The sequence below is a fragment of the Cyprinodon variegatus genome, unplaced genomic scaffold, assembly GCF_000732505.1.
Source record: "Cyprinodon variegatus isolate N-32 unplaced genomic scaffold, C_variegatus-1.0 Scaffold48, whole genome shotgun sequence".
NCBI lineage: Eukaryota > Metazoa > Chordata > Actinopteri > Cyprinodontiformes > Cyprinodontidae > Cyprinodon > Cyprinodon variegatus.
In genome coordinates this window covers 881,276-901,965 of record NW_015150501.1, presented here as the reverse complement: position 1 = coordinate 901,965, position 20,690 = coordinate 881,276, and the positions used below count along the sequence as shown (strand labels likewise).

The 20,690-nt window shown below is 36.2% G+C and overlaps 3 protein-coding genes across 3 annotated transcripts in view; 2 read left to right on the top strand and 1 right to left on the bottom strand.

Annotated features, from left to right (window-relative positions):
• The first annotated feature begins 1,131 nt into the window (after positions 1 to 1,131).
• On the top strand, positions 1,132 to 7,838 carry LOC107082193 (complement C1r subcomponent-like). The gene is made up of 13 exons (XM_015370734.1): positions 1,132 to 1,178; positions 1,547 to 1,760; positions 2,161 to 2,344; positions 2,438 to 2,578; positions 3,503 to 3,708; positions 4,522 to 4,669; positions 4,757 to 4,875; positions 4,957 to 5,035; positions 5,161 to 5,295; positions 6,670 to 6,744; positions 6,828 to 7,033; positions 7,120 to 7,337; positions 7,426 to 7,838. The coding sequence occupies exons 1-13, from the start codon at positions 1,132 to 1,134 to the stop codon at positions 7,781 to 7,783; spliced, it is 2,130 nt and encodes a 709-aa protein (XP_015226220.1). The 3' UTR covers positions 7,784 to 7,838.
• Positions 7,839 to 9,267: 1,429 nt separating this feature from the next.
• Positions 9,268 to 16,930, top strand: tapbpl (TAP binding protein-like). Its single transcript, XM_015370721.1, has 8 exons — positions 9,268 to 9,535; positions 10,685 to 10,897; positions 10,977 to 11,246; positions 11,367 to 11,567; positions 12,421 to 12,588; positions 12,686 to 12,786; positions 14,494 to 14,719; positions 15,073 to 16,930. Exons 1-8 carry the CDS (start codon positions 9,490 to 9,492, stop codon positions 15,138 to 15,140), a joined length of 1,293 nt encoding a protein of 430 aa, XP_015226207.1. The 5' UTR covers positions 9,268 to 9,489; the 3' UTR covers positions 15,141 to 16,930.
• Positions 16,931 to 18,996: 2,066 nt separating this feature from the next.
• Positions 18,997 to 20,690, bottom strand: part of vamp1 (vesicle associated membrane protein 1) — a 6,065-nt gene continuing 4,371 nt past the window's right edge. The window contains exon 5 of the mRNA XM_015370700.1: positions 18,997 to 19,453. Within this exon, the coding sequence (XP_015226186.1) occupies positions 19,437 to 19,453 (17 nt within the window). The 3' untranslated portion in view covers positions 18,997 to 19,436. The remainder of the gene's footprint in view (positions 19,454 to 20,690) is intronic.

Genomic DNA, 20,690 nt, shown 5'->3' with positions numbered 1-20,690 from the left:
GTTGAAACCAAAGTTTATCATATATAATTTGAAATGCTGTAAAACTAACTTTTTACTAATGTAGACCAATTCACAATGCAAAACAAAGGAGGTATATAAAACATTATTTGGAAAAATAATGTTTTAATAAATGATTTGCTTAACCAGAAACCAATAACGGTTCGTTAATTGATTCTTAACCTTCTTTGTTGAGCTAGTAGCTAGCAGACATGAGGGGACTCATCTTAAAATACTCTTTGGTCTTATTTTGGTAATTGTGATGAGCATATGAGAAAACACATGAACATTAATGTTATGTTAGTGTTTTAACCCTTTGTAAAATTATGTTTTTTTTATCTTTATAAACAACAACTCAAAGCATGTTAGTGTGGTGTACAATGTACCTACGTCCTGTTACAGTATTTTGATGTCAAATATTTCACTGACATTTGAACAGATTACAACTTATAAAACACGCAGACATCTAATAAATGAGTTTACCGCACAGACCTTTAAAGGCTGTAAGATTTAACTTTTGTATCTCATCTAAAACATGGCTTCAACTAAAGCTAGTATTGAACCCTTAAAACTTGTATAGCTACACTGCAAAGCAAACATTATGTTTTTTTCCTCCTTTTAAACAGTTAAAAGCTGTTAGCTTAAAATTATTTATGGGTTTTAGTTCATCTAAGTAATGGAATTGAAATAATTAAACTAAGAAGAAAAAATTTTAATGACACTGTTGCAGCACATTATACAAAACCTAAATCTTTACCAGCTCCCTAAATGGAAGGGCAAAGCTGGAAAAAAGGCAAGTACTTCCTCTAGTGGTTAGAATAATTATTGCAGCTGGTGAAGGTGCTAAACAGGGATAATTCCCAATTAAAGAATAGCAAGAAAAAAACTAAAATGACATAAATCATTAAAACTGACAATTTCCCATCCAATTCCATTTGTGTTATTTATTAAACATTATTTTCCCCTCCCTGTATTTCAAAGTCAAACATGTATTTGATTTTGCCAAGACAAACAAGGCATATTCCTGGCATTAACGCGATTAGTTGCTACACAACTGAAAGAGGAGCCTTTATCACATTAATGGTTCACTTGTATCTGGGACTTGTGCTGGTGCACTACTAGATTAATTCAGGCATGCATGTATTCAATTCCAGGGTTGTTTGGGCGTCTCTTATATTATGGTGAGTTAATATTTTGTTTCTTGTTTGTTGTTGTTGTTTTGTTTTTGTTTTTTTGTTTTTTACTTATCATGGGGAAATCAAACAGTTTTAATCTAACTTCCTCTAATATGATTCTAAACGTCTAAAAAGAATGCAAATTCCTGAACTTATGAATGTATTTTAAAATACCGTATATTTGACACACGAATGAATAAGCATATTTCAATAGGCAGATGATTCTTTGGTATGTGATATGGTCATATGTATCTTTTGCACTTTAGTCAGTTCAGGCTCTGTGTTTGCTCTTTTCTGTTTGAATCGACTTTGGACCAGTAGCTCAAATCAAAACAGACTGATAAACAGATCAAACTTGTTTATGCACCTTTCAGGTTTCAACATGTTCTGGTCTGTGAGTGTGTCCCGCTGCCAGACTCAGAACCCCCGATGCATGGAGCAGTCCAGTCCCCCCAGTATCCACAGCCCTATCCCCCCAACCTCCAGAAGCAGTGGGAGCTTAGTGTGCCAGAGGGCTTCCAGATCAGCCTGACCTTCACACACCTGGACATCGAGGCCTCTACAGGCTGCTACTACGATTCAATTACTGTCAGAGATATATAATGTTATCACATATTTCCACTTTATAGTTTGTAAAATATGCTACATTTTTAGGAACCCAAAGGTTTGACTCTAGCAGTCAAATTAGATTTGACTGTTAGATCTAGATAAAATTAGATTTATTAAATGTATGCAAAGATTGGGTTTATCAAGCTATTTTTTTAAGGATACTGACCAAATGGCTTTATTTAAGGATTATAACTAATATTTTATTAATTTCAATCTTTAATTATAATAGGAGCAATTCAGACTTTTACTTTTTTTTCTTTTCTAGAAAACAAGGTAAAATCAACTTAAAAATGAATTGAATTCATACAATCCGTCCGCTAATTACTTTTTATTTACACTGTAGTGTTTCTTCATTATGTTTAGGATCTTATCCTTGCAGGTTCTATATGATGAAAAGCTGCTCGGAAAGTTCTGTGGCAACGAGAACTCTGCTGATGGAAATCACCCCGGTTACCAGCCCATTTTATCTCCAGGAAACAGACTCACTCTGATATTCCAGTCAGATGAGTACAATCCGGATCTTCACCAGAATGTGGGATTCTCCGCTCAATACCAAGCAATAGGTGCCTTTGAAAAATGTCCTTTCACACATGCCAAATAAAAATGATCTTGAATCGAAAACATCCCACATAGTGTTTTTACATTCTTGTCGTCAGACATAGATGAATGCTCTGCACCAGAACCTTTGGATGGATCGGGTCCGCTCTGCTCTCAGATCTGCCTCAACACACTGGGATCCTATCTGTGTGCCTGTCACCATGGCTACGAGCTGCGTTCAGACCAGCGTACCTGCGCCTGTAAGTTTATGGAAACTTATTGTGGGTAAATCAAAAATTTATCTTGATGCATTTTGAATTGTGATCAGAAATACATCATAATTGAATGCTGGATCTGTTTCTTAAAGTAATGGCAAGGTGTCACCGCTTTCCACCTTGAATTTAAACAATGAGCAAATGGATGCAAATAACACTAGAAATGATTTGTTTTGTTTTTTCTGAAGTATATTAATAAAATAATTTCTGGTTTAATTGGTTTAAAGAAGAAAGAGTTGAAGTTGCAATCCCATACATGCCATTCATTGTCCCATTTTGTATAATGATCAGCCTAAAGTAATACGTCATTGCCAAGTGAAGGCAATTATCATTTTATCAATATCATTATGCAGTCTTTAAAAAAATTAAAATATACTATTTCAGCTTTAATTCTTTATTGCAAAATGTCAATTTTATAATCATATGTTTTCAAATAGACTTACAGTATATCCTGATTTTGACTCAATCCTTTTGATTTATGAATAGGATTTAATTTCAACCCCTCTATTGTAATGTTGGCTGTAAGCTTTTTTGAAGCCTCAATAAAACCTCTCTTTAAGCATTGCCCCATATTTAGCTCCATCTATCTTCTAATAGACTCTGACCACCTTCCCTGTAATTGCCCAAGAGGGGTATCCCACTTCATAATGCTGCCACCTCTATGTTTTGCAGGGGTTCTGTATAAAGAATGTCATTCAACGTTCGTATTTTGCCTGCAACCAAAAGTTTAGTTTACTTCTTTCATGTTTCCATTTGTCATATAGATGGCTAGTGGCAAAACAAAACAGATAAAATTCCATGTAACTTTTTTTCAATAGAGATTTTGATGTGAGAAAATGTAAAAAATTTGAATGAATATTTATGCTAATGCGAGGAACTGCATGAACACTTTCCTTTCTTTTTGTCCAGTATCCTGTAGCAGCGGAGTATTTGATGAAGTAGAAGGGCACCTGTTTAGTCCAGGTTACCCGAACCCCTCGCCACATGCTTTGTCTTGTCAGTACATTATATCAGTGGAGCCTGGCTTCTCTGTCTCTCTTAACTTCTCGGATAAGTTTCACATTGAGAGTGTGGACACGGAGGAAGGCCCAAACTGTCTCCATCACTGGCTGGAGGTAACAGGAAACAGCTTAAATCATGTGTAGTGACATTAAAGGTATAGTGGAGGATTTTTCGAGAGTTTTTAAAAAAAGACCCGTTCTTTTAACTTAAAAAATGCACATGCACAACCCTGTACCTGCTCCTGAGAGGATACAGGGTTGTGCACACGTTTATTAGAGTGTGTGTGAAAGCATGCACAAGCCCATTTCTCCTTGTGCACGCTCTTTTTAAAACTCTAACACCTAAATCCCTCAATCTCTATATAGAGTGGGGACTATAGTGAACTCAGTTAACTTACCGTTTGGACAGATGATCACTGCTTTTTGCTCCCTGTTGGTCATATAACTCCTCCTCCACTGCGTGGTGCCTACACCATCTTTGTTATTAGTACCCGACAGCGGGCCGCTGTGACAGCAAATCCCATAATGCTTTGCAAGGAGAGCTTTCCTTGTGAAGCATTCAGGGATATATATCTGCATCTTCTGATGCCTTTGTTTTGTTCTTATACACTTCGTAGACACTTTTTCTCTTATGACCCTCAGCCATTTTCAAAAAACTGCGTAGAGAAAGGTGTGCTTCAGTGACTGGCTGAAACCACAGATATACGCCTGATAGTGCACATGCGCAGAGAAAAAGATAGCTAACATGATGTGCAAGTAGGACTGCCTTCCGTAAACTTATCACCAGAATGACTGACAATTAGAGGGACCGCTTATTTAGATGATCTACCCGGAAAAAAAAAGATTGTCCTCTGTACCTTTAATGACAGTAGATATGACTATAATATTTAAATATTTGATTAAAACCTGACCTTCTTTTTCTTTGAGGTGAGCATCCCTAACAGAGAGTCTATGAGGCTGTGTGGGGGGAGAAGCCCAGGACTGATTAACACAAACTCCAACACTGTCACGCTGAACTACCACATTGATGATCAGGGCCGAAGCAATGGATGGAGCCTGGACTACAGCACATCCAGTGAGGAGGGGGGGGGGTCAAAGGAATATTAGACTATTAAAAGGTTGAATGTGTGGCTGATAACACATATTTATGCTTTCACATCAGGAGTAAAGTGTCCAGTTCCTGGTAAAGTAGCTCGAGGAAAGGTCACTCCTTCCTTAACTGAATACTTCTACAGAGATCCTATCTATGTGCGCTGTGAACAAGGATACAAACTAATGGCGGTAGGCTTGGAAATAATTTCCTGTTTTTTAATTGTAGTATTGCATTGTTTTAACAAAATGTCCTACTTTTTTTTGGGTCAGAATGGTCAGGAGATAGAGAGCTTCTCTGCTGTGTGCCAAAGTAACGGAGATTGGCACCTCCCACTGCCAGAATGCCACAGTATGTTAGCATCAAGCTTATACAAGGCGGATCTGAAGCCATTGAATTGAACAATTTTAACAATCAAACTCTGAACATTTTCTTGCTAACAAAATACTAAATCTTTTTTTTTCTCTCTGCCACAGTTATTGATTGTGGAGAACCTGAGCCTCTGTTAAATGGGGGAGTAACTTTCCTGTCTGGCTTCCAGAATCAGTATCTGTCTAAAGTTCAGTATCACTGCAATGAACCATTTTATTCTCCATTTGGTGGCAGTAATGGTAAGACGTTTTATATGAGGAATTTTTCACTGATTCTGCACTAACTTTAGAGATAGAGATAAACAATGTGTATATTTTCACTGGTAACATATCTTCAAGAGGTTGCACTGCTTTTGTCAGGAATTTTTTATGAAAGTTCTTTATTATAATGTTTTATTTTGCATACAGTGCAAATCAATTTAACGTTAATAAACATTTTTGTAGATGTAGTTTCCTCTAATTTATTTGCTAGTCTAAACAGTATTGTACAGATGTGGCTTTTTCAACAAATAGAAATGCATTTTTAAGGCACTTAATCAATATAGTCTAGAGTGGTTGACATACACAGAGGAAGCTGTGTTTCTCTTTTGGCTGTTTGTGAGCTTGGTCACCATAAAAGACTATGTACTGTATGGTGTTTGCTAATCCTAAACTAATTTGACTAATTTGTCACATACGATGTGACAAATTAGTAACTTTAAAGGTAAAGTGGGTGATTTTTGGTGAATTTTTGAAAAGACCAGCCCTCTCCACTTTAAAAAAAAATGCACATGGACAATGGAAACATGCATATGAAAATCGATGAGTGGGTCGTTCGGTTCCATTGTTAGCCTGTAATATCTGAAACCTGTCTATGATTCTGAAGGTTGGTCGTTAAAGGGGGGGATTGTCTACTGTAATACCTGAAACCTGTCTATAATTGTTAAGGGTCGGTCGTTAAAGAGGTATTGTTCACCGGCTGAAGAGAGGAGGTACTTTGTTCCTCTGTGGTGGGGTTGTGGTGATATCTGGAAGGGATCATCTCTATAACTGAATTGTAAATTTTTGGAAGCTGCAATCTGAGTCCACCACCTCTGTTTAAAGTTGGTTTTTCTCTCTTAACATAGATGGCTTCCTTCACGCCCCTCTCAAACCACATATTTTCTTTATCCAGAATGTGAACATTCTGGTCCTCAAAAGAATGTCCTTTGTCCACAAGGTGTAGATGTACTGCGGCGTTTTGTCCAGAGGAGGCTGCTCTTCTGTGTTGAGCCATGCGTCTGTGGAGAGGTTGTTTGGTTTATCTAAAGATGCCGTGATCTTTATATTGGAGAAACCAAACAACCTCTTCACAGACGCATGGCTCAACACAGTACAGCGGCTTCTTCAAACCTTGGAAACCAAGTCCAGTGGATTGTTTTTTAAACTTTTACAGAATATCACCAGGATGATTGACAATTAGCAGGACCACTTATTTTGATGATCCACCTAGAAAAAGAACATCCTCCACCATACCTTTATGAGAATATTGTGCAAACAGTAACAAATTATTTTTATATATTTTATTTGAAGACCAAACATGGAAATATTATAAATAGCTTTGATAATTTTTTGTATTTGCTTTATTTTGCTTAGTTACACTCATCTGTGAGGCAGATCGACAGTGGAGGTCCAACCAAGAGGTTATTTTAAAACCAGTATGCCTACCAGGTATTACAGTTTGTCTTTCATAACTTCAGTGAACACCTTGATTTCTTTTTATCTTTATGACTATGAGTATATATTCTATGCAGTTTGTGGTCGACCAACAAAGCACTTTAATAACTATCAGAGAATCATTGGAGGAGATGATGCTCCAGAGGACACTATTCCCTGGCAAGCTCTAATAAGTTCAACATCAGGCGATGGGGGGGCTATGATCATAGCTGATCGCTGGATTTTGACTGCAGCTCATGTGGTTGTAACTAAAGGAGAAGTAGCAACACCTGAGTCTATAAATGTAAGTAGTCCGCTGTAAAGTTCTACATTTATCCACTGACATGTAAATAAAAAAATATATATATTTTTTTACCTTTTTTTTTTTAGATTTACATTGGACATACTGATGTTGGCCTGCTTAGAAAAACACCTTCACTAAATGTGACTGCAATCCATGTTCATCCTGAATACCATAACCTGAACCAATTAAACTTTGACAATGATATTGCACTGATACAAGTGCAAGACCCAGTCACCTTCAAAGCATCAATAATGCCTCTGTGTTTGCCAGCAAAAGATGATGAATATGAGGATACAATAATAGGGTAAGGAAACAGCAGCAAATAGTCACAAGAAAAGCATATTTGTTTTACATAACTGATCTTTTGAGGTGCAAACCTTTTACTTTTTCAGGATGGTTTCTGGGTTTGGGGTTACATACAAAAACAACAGTCAGTATCAAACAAAAAAGCTGAAGTACGTGCATATTCCAGTGGCGTCTCAGGAGGTATGCAGCAATTCTTTGAAGGGACGGTCCAATGCACCAATACTGACAGACAACATGTTCTGTGCTGGAACTCCTAAAGGTGGGAAAGACTCTTGCCAAGGTGACAGTGGGGGTGCCTTCACTCTACAATCTGCAGATGGTCGATTCTGGGCTGCAGGGATTGTCAGCTGGGGGCTTAAATGTGGAAGGGAAGGAACTTATGGATTTTATACCAAAGTAGCAAACTATGTAGACTGGATTAACAAGATCATGCAGGAGAACTAAAAAAAAAAAAGCAATAACAGTTAAAGCTATTTGTAAGATATAAGCAAAACAACATCTCCATAAAGCCATTAAAAGACAGTTAGATTATCATAAACTATAAATAAAAAGTTCTAATAATTACTTAACATGTTGATTGTTCTTGAATGATTTGAAGGTTGTATTTGAATGCAAAAACTTTGTTATGTTAATATGAATAAATTGGTATAATACATATTTTTCCGTCTTTTACTTATATACACCATTGTGATGCCCTTATCATATAGTTTCTTAAAAATTGGGTTGCAAAGTGACTGAGTGGTAAGTACCATCGTATGCAGGAAAAAGAAAACCACACAGGCACGGATTCACCAGAGATATCGTGGCTTCCTTTAAGAAAGAGAACTGTTAAGTCAACTGTTCTCTTTAAACCAACCAACCAACCAACCAACCAACCAACCAACCAACCAACCAACCAACCAACCAACCAACCAACCAACCAACCAACCAACTCACAAAAAAACTAGCTAATCAACTTTCCAACAAATCAGCTAACAGGTAACTAACTAACTAACTAACTAACTAACTAACTAACTAACTAACTAACTAACTAACTAACTAACTAACTAACTAACTAACTAACTAACTAACGTTTTACAGGTATATTAATGTTTAACAATGTGCTTGGAAGATGGTTTAGATGGATTTTTAGCTTCAACCTATAAAAACCAATGCTCAGATTTGTTGATTTAACTCATCTGTTTTGTTTGCATTGCCTCAAGCTGGAAAAACCTTATACAGTAGAATTATTTGGTAATTTCAAATAAAACTACTTTTATGCAACAAAAAAAAAGAGGCTAACTTTACATAATTCATTGTTTCACACTGTAATGTAGGAGATTAAATGTTGTTATAAAAGGAGTCAAGAGAGCATGATGAAATGTCATCAGTCATCAGTCTTCTTTGTGACGGCGTTGCCTTCTGACCCTGAATTCATGGATGTACCTGTATTTTTCCACAAATCAAATATATGATCTTGTTACCTTGCAAGATGAAATGTTGTGAGATTTAAATTAAAAAACTCCTGGGAATACCGTTTACAGTTCAAATTCTGGTTTATGCCTCAAAAAATCGAGGTGTAGATCAAATATTTTAGAACCATGTTGCACAGCATGGTTTGAATACAACAAACTTTGAGGTTTAGACACAATTCCATGAAAAATATTGATAAAATTCTGAAGTTTGTAAAATTGAACAAAAATTTTCTAAGTTTGAAACCAGAAACCTTTTTAATATTTTTCATTTAAAGCAAGAGTAACAATTAAAAATATTTCTGTCTTCATATGCCTAATATTGTTAGGAATACCTGTATGAAATGTTACCATAGTAACCCATGACTCTATCTGCACCGCTCTCTGATTGGTTGAAGCTTTTGCGCGTGCTTTCATTTTCCATAAGGTTTTGCGCTCTGCGCATGTCCAATGCAGATCCTATCTGCGCACCTCTACTCCTTCCGAGTGTAACTTTATATTTTATGACAGCTAAAAATGTCTAGTTAATGATTGGCACAGATGAGGCGAAGAATCGGTCCAAAATCTATCTTGTGCGTTAGAAAGCCACCATCATTATGACGCGTTTATAGCTTGGTGAAATCAAAAGTGAAAGCGTTGTGGTGCATTCTTTCTTTCATTTTTTCAGCTAAAAGTATACGGATCTTTTCCTCCTTGACGATGATTAAAATATTATTTTTCGGATGCTTTTTGACGTTCGTTAATGGTAAGATTACTCATACTAATGTCAGTGTTTGCTTGTGGCTCGGTTGCAGCAATTAAAAGTTGAATCTTACAGCTTTTCATATCCACGTTTTTATTAAGTAGCCTATTCCTTATTAGAAATACCTGAAAATGATCTTAACTGTAAGAATATTTTGGTGAGTTTGAAGAGAAAAAGAAAACTGTTATTTCTTAGTGTAAACTTGCTTTTTCATCTGAAGATTAATACTAAAAAGGTGTGTAAAAAGAAGCAATGACTAAAAAAAAACAATAAAATACTATATTTGTAAAAAAAAATGTACAAATTAGGAAATGCAAATATGCACAAAACCCATTTTCACATCCCAGTTAAATGCCCATGTAAAAAATATACAATCAAATAATCTTTACAAGAGAGAAATGTTGCTTCCTGACAGTCATCAATGACCAAACAAATAAAAAATAAAAAGGAGCATCTTCTTCACAGGTGTGACAGCAATTAAGATTTTGTCCTTACATTTTATCTGTTGAACAGGACAAATGTCTATCTTAAGATACACAGAGGCCAGCAGCTTTTAAACCTGCCCAAAAGGTTAAATAGGAGGCCAAATCACTTTCAAAAGGTGACAGAGAGTAATGTGTAAAAGAATCTATACAGGACCATAAAGCAGTGGGATAAATGTGTCTGGTATGACTGATTATATTTTCTTTAACATCCAGTTGATGGATTGGTGCTTGTTCACCTGAAAACAATGCACCTTTAGTGGAGAAAGAAATTAGACACTGGAGTTCTGCAGGGAAACCTTTGATCCTGAAATCTGTGGGTTATTGATATGTGAACCACCTGACAAAGTATTTTGCAGTATTTGCATGTTCACTGTAGCCTCTCTTAGAAATATCATAAGCTTTTTCTTTGAAAAGTGGGTTTTAGAATTGTTTAAGAAGAACATAACAGTATTTGAGAATCTGACTTGGCTTCAACATTTTGCAGATTTCAATCCAATGGAGCATCAGTGATAAAAAAAAAGTCTGATCCATGGAAGAAGTTTCCATGTTTATCTCTTTCTAGTTTCATTTTACCATCAAATAAAATAATTATTTGATAATTTACTTCATTAAAGTAAACAATTTTATGAGCCTCTGAGAAATTGTTTTTCTTCACATTGTCTTCCAGCTGATGGCTTTGCTGATGTAGTTCTCTCCTGCTCTCTGGTGGAGGAGGGAACAGGACTGGGAGGAATGGGAGGTGGCGCTCTCTTCTCCCGAACTCCTGCCACTCTGGTCCTTCGAGATGTTCCTGTGGGGCCAGAGGAATCACTTGACACGCTAACTCCATTTGTTCCCCCCTCCGTCCCTGATCCCGATCTCCTCCTGTTTGAGAACAAAGGTGCTCCTTTTAGTTCTAAAATTATTAATCGGTGTAAATGCTGCACAGTTTGTGAACCCGTCTCATTCTATTTCGGCAGTATCCTCGCCTGAGATCCCCAATGCTGCCCTGTTGCTCCATGCAGACTGTAACGAGCAGGAGGTGATGTGTGAGATAAGTCGTTACACTCCTCGAGGACTTCCGGAAAGTTCTGATCCAGCATATTTCATGGTTTCTCTGAGTGTGGAGGGACTCGACTTCAGCACGTCACTCATTCTTCAAACACTACCAGTTGATAAATATGAGCAGACCTTAACGCAAAACAAGCTCAGTTTACCTCTCAGCCAATCAGGAACTCTGCTAACTAAAGGTAAATTACAAAGGTCAATGTTGCATCTAACAAGGAAAAACATCCAGATTTTTTTTTCTTTGTAAAAAACTTAATTTATAATAATATTTCCCCTGCTTTCATTGCCTTCTTGGACTGTAGTGATATTCCTGGTATTCTCCGACATCAATTCTGTTTCTGCTCCCTTGAGAGGAGAAATTCTCCTCCACTGCGGGTTCAAGCAGGAGGAAGCAACATTAGCACCAGAAGTTGGCCTTGAATGGCGTCTACAGCACAGAGGGAAAGGCAGGAAAGTGCTTGAGATGAAGTCAAGGCTAGATGACACAGAAGGGGCCCCAGTGGGTGAGTGTTATAAAGAGTAAACAGTAGAATTGAATGTTTTATGTGCCAAACAGCCCCCCCAATGGATTTAGGTGAGATATTCAGTTTGTAAAGCCTACTAAAGAGCATATATTATAAGGTGCACGAATAAGACACTTACTGAGATAAAGATAATGTAAAATATCTTAAAGGAACTATGAACTAGGTAGCTTTATCTCACTCAAAACTTTCTGCAGTACAGTCAATAGTACTGTTGCCTTGCAGCAGGAAGTTCCTTTGTCCAAATCCCAGCTTGGGATCTCCTGCATGGAGTCTGAAGGTTCTCCTCCATGGATCTGTGAGTTTCCCTAAGGTAGGCCTTGGGTTTTTCTCACAGTCCAAAAACATGCAGGCAAAGCCGCCCTTCAGCACCTGTAAGCATGTATATGCCTTGCATCTCACTCCCCTACTGGAGATGGTCACCTGCAACCTTGCCAACTTTAATCAGCTATAAAAATCACATGATTTAATTTATACAAAATTTATTTATAGAAACATATCATCACTTATAAATAAAGGATATTTGAATATACTGCAGTATAACCGGGGCTTATGTTTAAAAGTTTAAGATAAGCATGCAGGTGTTGAGGCAGATCCCTTACTATGATCTTTACTGTAGCTGTGAAGCTGCAAATTGTATCAAATTGAATTCATCTTTCAGTCACCTTACACAACCTTTCAAAAAGGCAAAAATGTGAAAATCCTTTTGTTTTACTTTCACATGCAAAAAAAGAATACTACTTAATAACATATTTCCTTTTAAAGTGGCACCATAACAACTGGAAAGCAGTAATCAGAGTAAGGAGAATATTACTATATGACTTTCTGTGTTTAGTTCATGGTGAGAGAAAAGGCTCTATGGTGGATACTGCTCAGGTCCTCAGTGAGGGGAACGTCTCCATGAGTCTGACGGAGCTGAAGGTTGTAGATGAAGGAACCTACATCTGTACAGTCAATCTGGGTCCTTTTCATGCCCAGCAGGTCATCCAGCTCCGTATCAATCGTAAGTTTATCTCTAATCTGATCTTACCATCATTTTAAGCAGCCATGCTTTTTTTTGTTTACTGTATACCTTTTCCACTTGTTAATTTTCTTCCCAGAACCACCGCAGGTTTCTCTGTCGGAGGAGAAGTTAGTCTTAAAAAAAACTCCACAGACGTTGAGCTGTCACTGTGCTAAATACTATCCATTAGATGCAGAGGTTAGTAAATGTGTTTTTACATACAGCTGCCTTTTAGAATAGCCATGAGCATTTATTTATTAGGAGAGAAACATACAATGTTATTAAAGTAAATTAGGTTGAAAGTATTAGATATTAGGTAATATGAATTCTTCTGTTGTCTTCGCTTTAAATGGTAAATTCTTTCAATGTTTTATTTATCTTAACAGTTTTGTTGAGGATTTTCGCGAATTTTTTAAAAGAAGCCCCCTCTACACTTAAAAAAAGGCAATTGCACAACCCTGTACCTGCTCACGAGAGAGAACACCTGTTAAGCGTGCGAGAGCGTTCACAAGGCCATTTCTCCTTGTGCACGCTCTGTTTAAAAGTTGCTGTTGTCATAGCTTATACAAACTTACTGTGTCCGAACGTCTGCATTGACGACCCTTGGCCATTTTCAAAGAACCGTGGTGAGAAAGGTGAGCTTCAATGACTGTCTGAAAGCGTCGCTCACCACAAATATACACCTGAAAGTGATTATGACCAGAAAAAGATAGCTTATGGGGCGAGCACGTAGGACGGCTTATGTAAACACATCACCAGAATGATTGACAATTAGGAGGACCATTTTTTACCCGCAAAGTAGATGTAAAAATAATTTAACAAAGCAGTCTTTCAGTTTTATTGACTAAATATTAAGAAAAATACATAAAGAAAATCACTGCTGTCACAAAACTACTGTATAACCTAATGCATGTTTCAGTGACTAGAAAAGTGACATTGAAAAACAATACAATCAGAAAAAGTAAAAGAGCTATGCACAACATTAAAATGAGTGGATTAATATGTTTAACGGTTCCAAGTTTTAACATGAGATAATGTTTAAATTGATTTCTGTGCAGGATTAATTGTTTTGCACATTCAAGGGCTGTCACTCTGCTAGGCAAGTGTGAAAAACCCTGAAGTAAATCCATGTAACAGAAGCAGCAAATTATCAACCTCAGCATATGTCCGGCTGCTCTTTACCCATGAACTGCAGATTCATCATGGAAGTCACTGTTGATATTGGCAAGATATATCATATTGCATTTCTCATTCAGCCTTGTTGGTCACAGATCCAGCTATCTGCCTTACATCAGTGAAAAGTTTTCCATCTTCAGCCACAAATGTAATAAGTGGCTGAAAGACTAACAATTCTCTCAACACTTAAACCATTTTCAAATAGCATAGTGCAAATATGAGCATAACAAATATTTCTTGATGTGGGAGTCGTATATATATTCACACAATCTGTGTATTTGTAGCAGAAAGAGGTCGTGAAAAAACTTGAGCTTCCACTTTCTGTTGTTCTCTGATGGAAAGGCTTCTTATATCGCCCCCTTGTGGTCCTTCTTATTAACCTCTCCTTAAAAAAGAAACATTTGTGGTCAAACCAACACAGAAATGCAGTGGTTGAAGAGTTAAAATACTCCATCTTTAAAAAACCTTTCTTTAAAATTTTCGATGCTCATAGACCATCAACAGGTTAATGTTTAACAGATTAAGAGAAAAACTTTAGTGGAGGCAGATTTGCACCTTTTACATAAACGAACTTCAGTTCTTTATAGCTAAAATGCTTATAAAATAAAATATAAAAACAAAATCCTCTACAGTGACATGGAAAAAAAAATCAACCACACAAAATGTATTTCTAATAATAGTATTTTCCTGATTATCAGTCATTATCACCCTCTCTCTCATGCCTTTCAGATGGAGTGGTTCTTTCTCCCTCCGACAGAAACAGAGCCAAAACTCTTCCCACATCAGGGCTCTCTGAGCAGTCATCGGCAGCATGGGGACGGGACATTTTCTCTGTCCTCTCACCTGTCAGTCCCCCCCAGTTTTTCACCAGGAACCAAGATTACCTGCAAGGTTTCCCACCCAGCACTGGATGATCCACTATATATCAGTATAGTACTAGAAAGCCCCCAACCAGGTATGTATCTGCTGCAAACTGCAAAGCTAATGTGATTTTAGTAACCTATCAATATAGTGAAATAATTTCAAAGAGCCTAAGAAACACAGTCACATGTACTTAATAGGCTGTTTAGATAATGTTCAGTGCAAGAAAAGCACAAAGTTGACCAAACTGTTAGACTTTTAATGTTTAATATAAATATTCTCGATTATAAAAACTTTACTTTTTAGTTTTCTGATCACTTTTTCAAAATAGAATTTTATACCTCAGTTAAGTTGGCCTATTTCAAGAAAATGTACTTGAGTTTATACCTTTAGCATTTCTTTCTCTTGTGTCTAAAAAAAAAACTTTGTTGTTTTATCTCTCTGCAGATTCCTATTGGTGGGTTCTTGGTTTCCTTGTCGTCACTGTTCTCTTCTTCTACCAGGTTATGAAATAAAACGACTCCCAGATCACTTTGACTTGAAACTGAGCCTTGAATATAATTTCTTTTGTAAATGTAAACATGTTCAGGTGTCATTTATTTGGTTGCTAAATTTGAAGCTTTTTATTTGTGGGATTTGTTTAACTTTTTTATGCTGTAATTTGCTGACAGTTTTTGCAAGAAAAGCACTTTCTTTTGCAGATAAGCCACTGGAGGTTCTTCATGTCTGTCATAACTTTATATACTTTTAACTCTTCAGGTTACTTATTTAAAGTAGGAAAGACTGATCTCTAAGTCGCTAGAACTAAATTTTCTAATGGGAAGAAATAATAGGACCTTGCACTTCTCTCCTGGGGTTAACTTTAAATGTCATTGCAGTATAAATCCAACAAAAACAGCAGCCTAGATTAACCCTTCTCTGAAATAAATTATATAAGGTATTTTATAGAAACTTGAATGTAAAACATGAAAAATCCTGTATGTGTTTTTTTTTATGTGTGTGTGTTTAAACTGTGTTTTGCCATTGTTCTCTATAGATCATACGTTTTGCAGAAATTGACTTTTTTTTTTACATTTTACTTTATAATTGGTAAAAAGACAATGTGAGAAGGATTTTTTTTATTATTAAAAAAACAACATGGTTCTTAATATTTGATGGGAAAAGCATTTGCCAGCTTTAAGTCAAACTGCTCTTTAGCACAGAAACAATTCATCGGATTAATTGCAATTAATCGATTATTTAAATAATCGTCAACTAATTTGGTAATCGATTAATCATTAGCTGCAGTATAGAGGCTTTAAAACGTATCTTTAGCTAACAGAGCAACCCAATTAGAGCAGTAACTATACCAAAATTGTTTAAAAAATATTAACATGTTAATTTAAGATAACAAAAACTTTTCCGTCTGTCAATATGTTCTAACCAGAACTCCTCAAGTGAAAAAGTTTTGGTTTCACCTTGTCTAATTTCAGAAAAAGTCTTCTGCAGTATAGTCAGATATATTCGGATAGCAAAAGGATAGGAACCTTTTGCTATCCGATTGTTAATCGATTAATTGAAAAAATTATAGACAGATTAGTCAATTTGGCAAATTAGTTGCAGCAGCCTTACTTCTCTTATAGCTGCTGAGATGCTTTTACCACGTTTCCAATGCTGCTATTTTTGGTAATGAGGTGAAAGTCCTTGAAGCATGAAGGCCTCCGTTCCATCCTCCTTATCTTTATCTCCTTCCTAGACTATCAGGTTTAAGCTCTGCTCCACCAAATGAATGTATTTCCCAATGGAGAAACATGTTGTTAAAATAAAAATAAATAACTTTAATTCAAAATTGTCAGAGATGTGAATAATTTTAACCGTAATTGTGAGCTAACTGTGAGTTACTGGATTTATTTAGGGGCTCTGAGACGGATTTTTGCTGCTCAAGCCAATATAACCAGCTTTACTAAACCGATAATCATTCAGTTGTAAGTTTAAAAATCCTAAAATTCAGTCATAATGAGTCAGTTTTGAGAAATAATAAAATTATTATAGATAGAGAACTTTAGCAGAGGGACTGTGTGATGCAGTATGATTAGTGTGAAATGATGATCCTGTGGAAACAAAATGTGTTAATTTACTGGTGGCAGAAAGATAAGGTACTTTGGAAATAAATGTTGCTTTTTTTTATCTATTCTAATTTGCACTTAAGAAAGCCTACTTTCGAGGTCTTTTTTTTTTAAAAAGCTCCAATTGTTTAGTGTTTCAATCTCTTGTCATATTTTTCCTGCATTGTCTTTTTCTATTTTATCGTTTCAAATAAACTTATTAAGCCTACATTGGTTAGACTGTCTGATGTAATCAATTTTTTATTTTTTTTTTACTATATGGTACGGCTTTGACTTTGGGGGATAAAAAAAGGAAGCAATTAAGAGAATAATAAGCTTGAATTATTTTGTAGTTGAATCCAGTCTGTTGGAGACAATAAGCACAAAAGGTCGATAACTTCATTTTATTAAATTAACTTCTTGAAATGAAGAATATGCATATTAAATATCACTATACGGGCTAAAATTTATGGTAATGGTAAATGGTACTTATAGTATATAGCACTTTTTCAAGTCAGGAGACTTGACCTAAGTGCTTTAGCGAGGCTGCTGTACACTGGTGCTACTGGCCCCTCTAACCACCATCAGTAGATGATATGGGTGAAGTGTCTTACCCAAGGACAACAACACTGAGAGTCAGAGTGTACCAGCAAATCCACATCTAAGTGGCTTATAAATGCTGAAGAAAGTTTATTTTAAATGCTGTCATTGGCTTATAGGCTTTTCAGGCTAAATGTTAAAAGAAAACTGCAAAGTTGATTCCTTTAAGGGTGGCGCATCTAAAACATTTGTCAGGGGACAAATACTTCAAAGCACTGTATATTCAGAAGGAAAAATAACCATGTGGTTATGTAAGATTGTTTTCAAACAATTAAGTGATGCAAACGTAGAAGAAAGACAAGAAGCCTGAAGGAGCATTTTGGTGCAGTTCAGATCATGATTTGTTTATTGGCATCAGCAAAAGTGGTAAACATGCATTTGGTTTTTTTTTGTGTGCAAATTTCAGTTGCATCTCTTATCCTACCGTATGTTCAAGTCACAAAACATAATCTCTTCTTTTTTCATATGATGAATACCTGCAAACATTGTTGTACAATATCAGCAGATCATTAGGGCTTAGCGCTACAGTTATGCATAAATGCATTTTAACTATGAGTTTTTCATATAATTGATTTTTTCCACTACTTTGAAAATCAGTTTAGAGGAAATGAAATGGGTTTAAGGTACAACCAACAGTCTTCTTAGACCTGAAGTAATTGATATAAACACATTTTCAGGAGCATAAATTTCCATGTCTGTACAATGTTTCTCTTATATTAACTCTACATGATTCCTAAAATGATTTACTACAGAAGCAGTTGGTTGCAGTCCTTTGGAATAATGTTCTCAAAAGCAAGTGACACATTTTGGCAAACTGAGCGTTGTTGCATTGCACATTGCATAAGCAGTAAGTATATGATCAGAAAGACATTATACACAGGTCCGTAAACCACTAAGGAAAGAAAATATACAATCGGCAGTAAGATTAAGAAATGGCAGATACACAGGTCACACAAAAAAGGATACTGTTTGCCATGCAGGTTAGAAACAAATGCCTCAGACTGACTGTTATTTTACTGCAGGTGACCAATGAATGTCGGCCTGGGATGATAGCCACGTGGCTCTCTGGGGTAATCCTAATTCTGTCCTTGTTTAGCTTCTAATGCACTCTGAAAACAACAAACTCACCGACTGTGCTGCTAATGCAACGCTGAACATTCATCCGTCTATGGCTGCAACTCTGTCCAATCAGAGTTAAGAGGCCTTCCTATGGGTCCTTTCAGGCGCACAGATTGTCTGTCAGTAGCCGATTCACATGTCATTCTTTCTTTGCGTTTGACTGTAATGCCACAACCTAAGGTAGAAACCCCCAGTGTGGCTGATTCATCTCTTTCTGCCTGTAGATCATGACTCATGTTGCATGTATTTATGCAGGAAACTATGCTCCTATACTCCTACATTTTTTTTCCTGAATCAACCTTTTTGGCTAAACTTTTCACACAGGCTTTCTCCCTTTTTTGCATTTCTCCTTCTTTGTCAACCCTGCGAAAGTTTGAGACTGAGGTGAGAGAAAGTTGTATAGGAAGTGGAATAAATGACATGTAAAAGCTTCAGAGCGGAGGTTCATGATTGCACATGTTGGAATAAAAAAAACTGAAATAAATTTACTCCTAGTCTAATGTGTTAGTAATAAGCAATGACTAAAATAGTTTGGGTGAATTGTGGGTATTAGTTTATCATGTTACTATCAATTTACAAATGAAGGTCTCTTTAGAACAAAATGACAAAAAGGTGGACAAGCTTAACTGAGAACTGTTTTTTTCAATCTCCCCTTAGTTCTGTCTACCTTCTCCTTTTGTCGTTCTATCTTTCCTCCTGGTTTCCGTCTGTCAGCAGCAGCCTTCAATTATACATGAGGGCCAGAGACTGGAGAGAGTGAGCGAGACCTCGTGGAGAAACACTGAGAGAAAGCAGCAAGGAGGAAGGTGGGGAAAGGGGAACAAAGGGAGCAGAGACACAAATGAAGGAACACTACTTTTTAAGTGGAGGAAGGTTCAATGGAAGACTGTGTGAAGAGAGAGAAAGGCTGATTGAAGGGAGGAGTGGCGCTTGGTATTCTTCATTTTTTTTCTTCTTCCCTGTAATGTTGTCCTTCGGTTTGAGTTCATCTGTGATGATGGGAGGAGCTTAATAGAAGAAGTACACTGCGAAAGAAGGGTAAAGTGGAAGCCATTAGACTAATGCTTCTTGGATAGGGGAAGCAAAAAAAAAAATATGTAGAAAAGATTTAAACACGTGCGCAGCAAGTATGAAAAGCCATTATCAATGGAGCACCGATTCAACGAATCACCATGACAACATGTAACAGGAATTGCCTATTTCACCCCACAAAGTAGAGATTTAAATGCAGGAATGCAAAAAATAAAATAAAAATAGGAGAATGTGTTTAAAAGACAGAAACAGTGCTACAGGTACAAAAGAGAAGAAGGTGGCGAAGGCGAAGACTGTTGTTAATGCATAAGTTTACATAAAGTGGGCTATGGTATGCCATTTCTACATTTATTGAAAGCACTCTCCTCTGTTTTTCCATTTGTATATCACTAAATAAGATTCTTCCTATTCAAAATCACATTCCTAGACCTAAATGTAATAATATAGTTTCCAAATTACATTTCTGTAGCAGAAACTGAATTGTAGAAAGTAAAAAAAAACAAAATTCTACTATTAAGAATTAAGTGTTATATATCTAGAAATGTTAACCCATTTTAATTGGCCGTTCTGACATTTATCAGCTTGACTGAATATGTATTTAAGATATCTGAAAAACATTTTTGTATAGTTAAAATAATACAAATGCTGACCAGTAATATTTGGAATATGGAGATATGAAATTAATTTATAGACATTCAGAATGTTTATTGTGGATGTGGAGAATGTGATTTTGTTTGAAATCATTAAGATAAATCAGGAATACATATTCAGTCAAACTAGTAGATATTAAAATGCCTTGCCAGAGCTGTTGTTACCATGAGAATATTACTGGATTATTTCTTGAATGGTAGTAGATCAATGTTTCTATTTAGGTGAAATCTTCTGGCAGCAGGTGATGATGAAGAACAAAATGTTTTTCTAAATATATAGAACCTGTGGATCGTCTCATGCATTCCTCCTCATGCTGATTCAGTCTCTTCTACACAGTTAAGTGGATTTTTGCAGACAAACGGCCATTATAAGTTTAGGTATAAATATTTAAGCCTCAGTGAAAAAGTGCAGATCATTCTTTAATAAGATCCTCATCAAACTGACATGCAATGTTTGTTTTCAAAGCTTAATGTGTAATGGACCTACTGAATGATATAGATAGATAGATAGATAGATAGATAGATAGATAGATAGATAGATAGATAGATAGATAGATAGATAGATAGATAGATAGATAGA